The following is a 9,541-nucleotide window of genomic DNA, read 5'->3' on the forward strand; positions in this document are numbered from 1 at the left end:
AGGGCATTTCAACTGAATCCTAAGTATTTCAATTACATAGAATTTTAAAAGCACTTTTGCATGCACTAGTTCATTTCATCCTTAAACTCTGTAAGGTAATTTTGTTTTAGGGGGGCAGAAAAAAAGGATGGCAACTCAAATTGCCCAAGACGCAAAGAGTTAGAAAGTGAAAGCTAACATTAAGAGAAGTATCACTGTACTTGGAGCTTGGTAAGGTTGTTCTCTATACATCTGCATTTTTCCATCAAGGATGAATGCGGACGCAATACATGGATTGAACAGACAGGACCAAAGGTAGGGAACAGTATTCCAAGCTTTGTAAACTGCTTAAATAAACAAATGGTGGTGTGAAATGACATGGCTTTCTGGGTAAACTGAAAATAGTGTGCTAAAGATGGAACACAGCACAAAGCCTTGCAAAGCAAGCCTTTGGCTGAACTGAGTAACATCTTTCAGATGCTATTCCTTCAGTTTAGCAAACATCTATGGCAATAATCCCCAGGCTTCTAGCTGAGGAATCGATCAATATAACTGTGGCCTCTGTCTTGAAAGAGAGAGAGCAAGAGAGGGAGGGAGGGAGGGAGGGAAGGAAGGAAAGAAGAAAAGGAGGAAGGGAGGGAATTTGTCATATGACATTACCTAATTGGGTGTTTTAAAAATTCACAACAGGAGGTTCTATAACATAAAAACAGTTAAGCATGATTATACAAAGGTAATTCCTTTTTCTCACTAAAAATGTTTTAAATGAAATCTTAATTCTCAACAAGATTAACAATTTTACTACTAACTGACAACTGATTTTGAAACATAGCAAACCTAGTTTCCTCATCTTTGGGATAGAGCAAAACACGAACAGAATACGTTAACATTACTTCTTCATCTTTTTTTTTTAATATAAATATTTTATTTTTAAGTAATCTCTACACCCAACATGGGGCTTGAACTTACAATCCTGAGATCTGGAGTCGCATGCTCTACTGACTGAGCCAGCCCAGTGCCCCTGGGTCAAATGTTTATCGAGTACCCTGTGCCATGTGTTAGGTACTGGCATTAAACAACAGTCCTGCACTTAACGTTACTTCTGAGTGCAAAGAACCTAAGTTGCATATAACTCATCAGTTATATTATTAATCAACTGTGAAATTGTGAAAAAGTCACTTAACTCCTCTGGGCCTCAGTTTCCTATACTTGTAAAATATTGTTCCAATTTTAAAGCAGTTTGAGTAAGACTCTGAAACTCTGTACTATTTATCAATGAAAAAAATAAAAACAAAAAATAAAAATATAACACATCTACCTAGTCTCAAAACTTTTGAATTACTGTCCTTCCATTACTTTCAAAATCACATGCAACTAATACCAGGTATTGCAGATAGCTCACTTGGTCTCATCAATTAGTCATATATGAATAAAATCACCTTAAAACATATTCTATCTAAAATTAAATCTTTCAGTGTGTACTCTGAGCAAAATGAGAGGTCTAATCACAGGTTCACATAAGAAGTATCTGTCTCAAAATAATGCATTCGACAAGTCTCATCATTGAAACTCCCTTTATTTTTCCTTCAGTGGAGCTGAAGTATTCCCGAAGTCCTGAGTCAATGGTTTCTTCTTAGTTCTCCAGCAGCTGTCATTGGTCTTCTTTTGGTCTGTTCAGTAGAAAGTGAACTAGCTGGAGCAGGACATCATCATCAAAACCTTTCACATTATGGTCTTCAACTGTTTCATAAAGAGGCTTACTTTGTGTCCCCCAACATATATTTTTACGAGGGTTATTTTGATCAGCTTGTGCCGTCAGTGCCAAAGTATTTAACTGGTAGCAGAAAAAGGAAAAGTATTTTCCATCTGTGATCACGCCCTGAGAGACAAAAGGCCGAGTAACATCTGCTTCACTCCAAAAGCCTACAGAAAAAAGTCATACTGAAATTTACACAGAGAATGTATTTCACCAAAACAAAACATTTACACATTAGAGGGTATCACATATCCCCTAAAACCTAAATTATTTTACCTACCAAATTCCTGAAAATCTCAAAGTTTCCTAATCTTCTCCATTCTAATCCTGTATTCTATTTCTGCATCAAAAATTACTTCCTCCTTTGTGACACCCCCAAACTCATGACACATTCTCAACAACTTCACTCTTCAACGGCTTTCAACCTTAACTCACTTCATCTAACAAAAGCAGCAAGCTCTGTCGATGCAGATCTCCCCTACATCTAGTACCAACTGCGTTCATTTTCCCATTACCAGTAGCATCTAGCACCCAATAACCATTACGGCCATTTACTTCACCAAAATCTACAAAAAAATACCTTCAGAAAAAAACGGACTTTCTAAGGACTTCAATCATGTGCTTAGACAAATTCTATTCTTCCTTTACATATTTTGAAATTGGTTCTATGAGCTGCTGTTATTTCACCTTGTGTTATCTTGTGTCATAGGTTCCAGGATGCTTCTAATACCTTTACTACTCATACTTTCTGGCTTCTCGTTCTAGACCGACTGGCTTTAACCCAGGGCCAAGCAGTAATGTTCTTTCCTCATACATATTTTCTATCAGCCTTCCTGAAGACAGCCAATGAATAATGTTAGCATTTGTAATTACACGTAGGAAAAAAGAAGCACTTTACTTTTAATGCACAAACAGTGCCATTCTAATGCCTTTGAGAAAGATTCCTGTTTCTGCTTCTGTCTAATCTTATTCCTATTCTCTCCATTTAAGTCAAAAACTGTGAGTAAAAGACTAAGTTATATATATGTATGAAGAAAACAGGTGAGCCCAGAAATAATTAAATCTGTATTAAATTCCTCCTGGGAACTCATATAGGATCAATCTGGTTACATATCACAGTTTATTACTTCAGGTTTTGTATAAAATCCCAGTGCCTCACAATGAGCTCTGAGATCTGGCGTCTGGCTGGCTTCCTTTATCTCATCCTCCATCAGTCTCCCCCTCCCCTTTCTTCATTGTTCTTTAAACACCTCAAGTCTGTTCCCACCTCAGAGACTTACTTGTATTTCTTTTGCCTAGAAGTGTCTTTCCCTCAAGTTTGTGCTCAGGCAGCTCCTCAACAGTCAGGTCTTCGTCCAAATGTCATTTTTTAGAGACCACCCCCTTAATTACTCCATTTAAATGGATTCGGCCCCGTATCTCACTTATACCTGCACCTGGTAAGCCATTCTATCCCTTTTATAGTATATTTCCTCCATACTATTACCACTAGCTAAAAATACTACATGTTTATAATCTTTTACTCTCCTCACTATGAGCTCCAAGACAGTAGGATCTGCCTGCCTCATTCAACACTGCATCTCCAAGGCCAACACCACCTGGTTCCTAAAAAGCATTCATTATTTACTGGATGAGTAAACAATCTCTTAATCCACATCCTGGATATAGCCCTCAAAGATATTATACAGAATAGTTGTGATTTAATCTAAAATTTAATCCACCAAAGCATTTCCTTTTCCAGCTTCAGAAAGCTGCTATCATCTACAGAGCTGACTTAGTTGGCTAGTCTTTCACCTGCTTGAGAACACCAGAAAATAATTCATTCACACAAAAGTGGTCAAAGTAAAAGATCAAAGTAACTATCTACACAGCACCTGCCAACTGCAAATGTAAAATATTTAATTATGAATTTTAAAACAACCGTGTTTTGTGTCACTGCAATTTTTCAAAATGTTAAGATTCAACCTACAACACTTAACCCAAAGAAACAATTAAACTCTTAAAAGGTCACAGATATCTTCTAAGAACAATGCCATAAAATTAGTTTTACCTTGATACAGAGCTTGTGCTCCAGTCCAAGCAAAGAGGCTTGCAATAGCATTAGCTCTAAAAACAACTTCTATCTGATCGGCACAGTTCTGTTTCAAAAGCCTTTCCCTTTTTAATTTGTCAGGTAACAGATGAAACTGTGTGTGACCATAACAGTATGGGTCTGCTGTCTTTGAGCCTGAAGAGCAAAATAAAAACATTTCAGATGAAATGTACACGTGAACATCTGGAGCACACATCCTTAGTCTCTGCTTCAAACCCATCTTTCTCCTCCATACATCCTATGATCAGGATTCGAAATATACAAGCGGGAAGGTTGATTTATTTATTTCATTGATTATAATGAGGTTAAACTTCACATGAAAGTACAATCTGCTAGCTATCATCAAGCCCACTATGATGACACAGGGTAAGTCAAAAGAATGTTATGTAAAGTTTATTTAAAATTCCCTATTTAGTTTTTTCAAACCTTTTATTCATCATTGGGAGCTATGTTATTTTCTTTGTCTTCCTCTCCACATGATACCAACATTTCATTAAAAAGTCTCCTTTATCATTTTAATGTAATAATTACATACCTTGCTAATTTTTTTTTAAAAAATGATTTTTATACTGTATTTCCAAGTAAGGAAAATGAGAGCCAATATTTCATGATGTGTTGATATTCTTGACTTTAGTAGTAAAGTCTTTTCAACCAAAAGTTCCACAGTTCACACTCTAAGACCACAGTGACACTGAAGGGGCTGATGAAATACATCTGGAGGACTAGCATAAAACTGGTTTCTTAAAATCTTCAACTTTTGTCTATTAATTCAACTTGGAATTTGTGTGGGGGGCCACACAAATGTGGCCCCCAAAGCCTAATTCAACTTGGAATTAATAGACAAAAAGATAGCAAAAGTATAAGCTACACAAGGGCAAATATCAGGTCTTATTAATTTTTATATTCCTAATGGTTATCACAGTGTGTGGCACAAACAGAAGACTTTTATAAAAAAGCCAATCACTGCCTCAAGTCTGGCTCTATACTGGTTTACTCCTGAAAAAGGACAAATTACTTTTTCTACATAATAAATCAATAAAAATACGTAAAACTATTTTTTAAAGTTAAATGCTGCTAGTTCAGTAGAAACAAGTAAAATTTTAAATGGTGAGCTGAAAGGATATTTTCCCCCCAATTTCCATGCATATTACAACAACCTGAGATTATGAATTATATTGCTTGTAAACTATCTGAACTTCTTGGTCATCAAGAATTAATTATGTAAATCTGCACAGGATACTTAGGACACATTGATGGCAAAATATTTCAAAAGAAAAACTTACCAATAAATATGGTATTTTCATACTGTCGTTTGAATAAGGGAAGTTTGTCTGGCTTACAAGTTATAACAGGGATTTCAACAGGTATAGAATAATCCAGTGGCACAAACTTCAAGAAAAAGAAAAGTCATAAATGAATTCACAGCAACGCTTGTACTAATATATAAATTTTACTCACTTTTTTTTTTTTTTAAAGATTTTATTTATTTATTTGTCAGAGAGAGGGAGAGAGAGCACACAAGTAGGGAGAGCGGCAGGGAGGGCGGGAAGCAGGCTCCCCGCTGAACAAGGAGCCTGATGCAGGACTCGATCCCAGGACCCTGGGATCATGACCTGAGCCGAAGGAAGACATTTAACCGACTGAGCCACCCAGGCGTCCCAACTCACATTCTTAATAGACTTAAAAATCTCAAAATGAGATGTTTTTTACAAAATGATTTGGTAACACCACCATCTATTGATGGGCCAAATCCAGCCAGCCACCTGATTGTACAAATAAAGTTTTACTGCAACACAGTCAGGCACATTCATTTACATATATGGTACATAACAGCTTTTACATTATTTAAGAACTAAGATGAATAGTTGCAACACAGACTTGTGGCCCCCCAAAGCCTAAGATATTTACTGTCTAGACTTTTACAGAAAAAATGTGTGTGCGTGTGTGTATACAGACACACAGACAACACTCAAAATATACTTATTTTCTCTAAAAGAACTATAAATTAAAAAAAAAAAATGACCAGCTTGTAATTATAAAAATGCCTTGATTTATGATTAGGTAGTGTAGTCTATCATAAATTACAATCATAAACTATTATCAATTGTTTATATGTATTTTTAAAGATTTTATTTATTTGAGAGCGAGAGAATGCGCACACACACAAGCGGGGGGCGGGGGGAGGAGGCAAAGGAAGAGGGAGAAGCAGACTCCCCCGCTGAACAGGGAGCCCGATGGGGACTTGATCCCAGGACCCTTACTGACTGAGCCACCCAGGCAGCCCAAAGTTTTTTACAGTAAGAAAAAGTGCAGTAAGAAAAAGAAAAGATTTGTATGATCCTGAAAACTGACGCCTTAATCTTGCTTAAAAATTATTATTTGACCTTTGAGCACTATACACACCATAACAGGTTAAAAAGCTGAAAAAGAATTTCGGATGAGAAGTATGTGAAAGAAACTCAAAAGGGATCCATCCAAAACTTTTTATTCTACTAAGCCCATTACCTAAGCTGCCTATGACAGTTCCTCATCAGATATCAGTAGATATACATGCAATAAATCCTTACCTCTGGGAGTTGTTTGGATATTCGAATCTGGTTGTGTGGTTTATCATTTATTTGGTATCGCAAAGCATCAACTCGACCTTTCCGATGACCACGAGGAATAATTTCTTCACCTCGCAGCCAGTAAAAGTGAACTGGGCGTTTACAATCTAACAAAAGATATTCAAAATTTTATTTAATCATTTAGATCAATTTGGTTATTATTAGAATACCAGCAATACAGAACTTAGTAACTGTGGAAATTAAAAATTATCAAAAATTACTCTTTGTTGTAAGATAGAGTCTGGGTTATCTGATTGTTTAACTTAAATGACTGTGACTTAAATATAATGCTCAAACATTTATTGTCTACTTGTGCCATCCATCATACATACACTAAACACTGTAATGGAAGAGGTTTGTCAGTTAAGAACAAACATAAAGAAAATAAGACCAAAAGGAGTATCACTCACCAGAAATAAAAAGTTTTTATAGGAGTCAGAATTACTAAATCAATCCTCACAATAACTCTCAAAGGTATGCATACAGTTGTCATCACCTCCATTTTATAGAAGAGGGATCTGGGTCTTGACAAAGTCAAGTTCTCCTAGGCCAACAGTCAGTAGTCAAAATCCCCAAGGCTTCTCTCAAGACCACTTCCTTCCCAACTGAGACAGAAGTAACATGCACACTACAGGACCCAGCTGAACACACATCTACAGTTGTAACAACATTAAGTCAATGAATATTTATTACGACACCTACCAGGCAGTAGATATAAAGTAATGAATACCTCAAAAACACTGATTTTTAAAACTGTCCGTTAATTTTTCATGTCTGCACTGAGCAGTTAAAAGAAGTTTAATCACTGATTGTTTCCTGGGAACCCAAAATGGCTAGGTTTGAATCCTGAACTCAAATCTACCAGCTACAGGCTCTCTGACTAGGTTCATTTTACCTTTCTGTACCTCAGGGTGGTTTTCCCATTCATAAAACAATGCTACCTACTATAAACGGTCATCGTGAGGATTACCGGTTGGCACATATAAAAATTTAGAACAGGGCTTGGTACATAGTTAAGTACCGAGTAAATGTTAATTTTAATCAGTATCACCTTTAACGTTCACACTTCTACGAGAAAGTACTATTACCGTAATTCTCATCTTGAGAATGAGAAAAACTACTTTAACCCAAAAGAGGTTAATGAACTGACATACAGTCATGTAACTTTTTGGTGGAAGGGCCAAAAGCCAACTTCAAGTCTGCCCCTTCTCTTAACTAACACCGCTCTTCCATTCCATTTGGCTGGACCTTCACAAAGCAGAACCAAAGACTGGAATCGTGGAAGGTTGTACATACAGCTAGTAAGGGGCAGCACAGGGCCGGAAGGGAACCCAGTCTCCAGATTCTTAGCGCTGTGACTGCTATTTAAAACTGGCGGCGCCCAGCGAGGCGCGAAGGGGCTAGAAACATACTTAACAATGCAGAAAGAAAGAAAGGCACAGTCCCCTCCGGCCCCGCCCGGTCTGGCAGCCCCAAGGCTCACCGAGGGTGGCGGTGGCCAGGGCGGGGTTGTGTGCGCTGAGCAGGCCCATGAGGGTGGCCACCAGCTGATCCAGGAACGGCGAGGCGATAGCCTCGCGCTCCTGGTAGAGGGGAGGGCGCCGCTTGCGCCGCAGGTAGAAGTGCTCCTGCAGGAGGCAGTCACACGCGGCGGCGCGCAGGGCCGCTAGGTCCAGGGCGGGCGCGGGCTCCGCGGGCTCGGCTGGCGGCGGCGGCAGGCCCGACAGGAACGCGGTCTTGGTGAAACTCTGATACCAGCGGTCAGCGTTCAGGGCGAAAGTCTGCGGATAAACCACGTACTTCATGAACTGCATCTTGGTAAGGATTCGCAGCTTCTCGTCCACCGACAAGGCCTTGTGCACCGTCGCCTGCCACCGCTCCACTCGCCGCTGCCGTGCCGCCTTGCTCTTGGCAGTCAGGGAGGCCACAATCGGCGGGTAGCGCGCGACGGGGGCCGCCGTGACATCGGGGCCGGCCACTTCTGGAGCCGTGACGGCGGCCTCGGCCGCAGTGTGCAATGACAGCCCCGGTCCGCGGAGCGCTAGCCTGCAGCACCTGGCCGCCGCCATCTTTGCTCAAGGTTTCGGACCCAGAGGTTAATTTCAGGAAATGTCGCTGCGCTCTTGACGTAAGAACCAATCGAAAGCGGAATTTCAGCCAGGCTTGGGGAGGCGGATTCTCAGTGGGCCTGAGGTACGTTGCGTCATTTATGTCTTAGCCAATTAGATCACTTCTCCAACTTAGTTTCCGGCGCCCCGGGAGAGTTCGTAGACCGGAGGCAGAACTTGCTGCGGGTTAGGTTTTCCGCGGGCCGGGCTGGGAGGAGTGAGACTTCTAAGTAGGGGTTGCCACCAGCTAGGTTGCTCTGCCAACCGCGGCACAAACCTCTTGCCAAAAATCATTTAGGAACTTTCTGCACCGGAACCTCTAGCATTTATTGGTTTCATTAGTGTGTGGCACATCCCACCTCTTGTCTTCGTTCTTAGAGTCGAAATTTAATGAAAATACTGTTCTAAATGTTTTATTGCTAATACGTGCTTGCTTTTAAAATGAGTGGTTGGGGGTGGGAGGGATGGGATGGCTGGGTGATAGACATTGGGGAGGGTATGTGCTACGGTGAGCGCTGTGAATTGTGCAAGACTGTTGAATCACAGATCTGTACTTCTGAAACAAATAACGCAAAATATTTTAAGAAAAAAGGAAAAGAAGAAGATAACAGGAGAGGAAGAAAAGGGGAGTATGTCAGAGGGGGAGACGAACCATGAGAGATGATGGACTCTGAAAAACAAACTGAGGGTTCTAGAGGGTAGGGGGGTGGGGGGATGGGTCAGCCTGGTGATGGGTATTAAAGAGGGCTTCTGCATGGAGCACTGGGTGTTATGAACAAACAATCAATCATGGAACACTGCATCAAAAACTAATGATGTAATATATGGTGATTAACATAACAATAAAAAAATTTGAAAAAAAAAAGAAAAAAGGAAAAGAAGAAGATAACAGGAGAGGAAGAAAAGGGGAGTATGTCAGAGGGGGAGACGAACCATGAGAGGTGATGGACTCTGAAAAACAAACTGAGGGTTGTAGACGGTAGGGGGGTGGGGGGATGGG

At 40.0% G+C, this 9,541-nt stretch overlaps 1 protein-coding gene and 1 long non-coding RNA gene across 2 annotated transcripts in view; one reads left to right on the forward strand and one right to left on the reverse strand.

Annotated features, from left to right (window-relative positions):
• Positions 1-1,539: 1,539 nt before the first annotated feature.
• Positions 1,540-8,538, reverse strand: MRPS30 (mitochondrial ribosomal protein S30). The gene is made up of 5 exons (XM_025867307.2): positions 7,917-8,538; positions 6,395-6,540; positions 5,111-5,216; positions 3,786-3,962; positions 1,540-1,902 (listed from the first exon to the last, which is right to left on the reverse strand). The coding sequence occupies exons 1-5, from the start codon at positions 8,500-8,502 to the stop codon at positions 1,631-1,633; spliced, it is 1,287 nt and encodes a 428-aa protein (XP_025723092.1). The 5' UTR covers positions 8,503-8,538; the 3' UTR covers positions 1,540-1,630.
• The window catches only part of LOC141372391 (uncharacterized), a 14,851-nt gene continuing 13,813 nt past the window's right edge, over positions 8,504-9,541 (forward strand). Inside the window, exon 1 of the long non-coding RNA XR_012377589.1 lies at positions 8,504-8,626. This is a non-coding gene — a long non-coding RNA (uncharacterized lncRNA). The remainder of the gene's footprint in view (positions 8,627-9,541) is intronic.

The sequence above is a fragment of the Callorhinus ursinus genome, unplaced genomic scaffold (assembly GCF_003265705.2).
Source record: "Callorhinus ursinus isolate GAN/ISIS: 27379988/994484 unplaced genomic scaffold, GSC_fseal_2.0 scaffold3, whole genome shotgun sequence".
Classification (NCBI taxonomy): domain Eukaryota; kingdom Metazoa; phylum Chordata; class Mammalia; order Carnivora; family Otariidae; genus Callorhinus; species Callorhinus ursinus.

Coding starts and splice junctions, on each gene's coding strand:
- MRPS30 (XM_025867307.2), bottom strand. CDS start 8,502: ATGGCGGCGGCCAGGTGCTGCAGGCTAGCGCTCCGCGGACCGGGGCTG. Junction 6,541..7,916: donor CCTGGCCACCGCCACCCTCG/GTGAGCCTTGGG, acceptor ATCTTTTGTTAG/ATTGTAAACGCCCAGTTCAC. Junction 5,217..6,394: donor TATCCAAACAACTCCCAGAG/GTAAGGATTTAT, acceptor TTTTTCTTGAAG/TTTGTGCCACTGGATTATTC.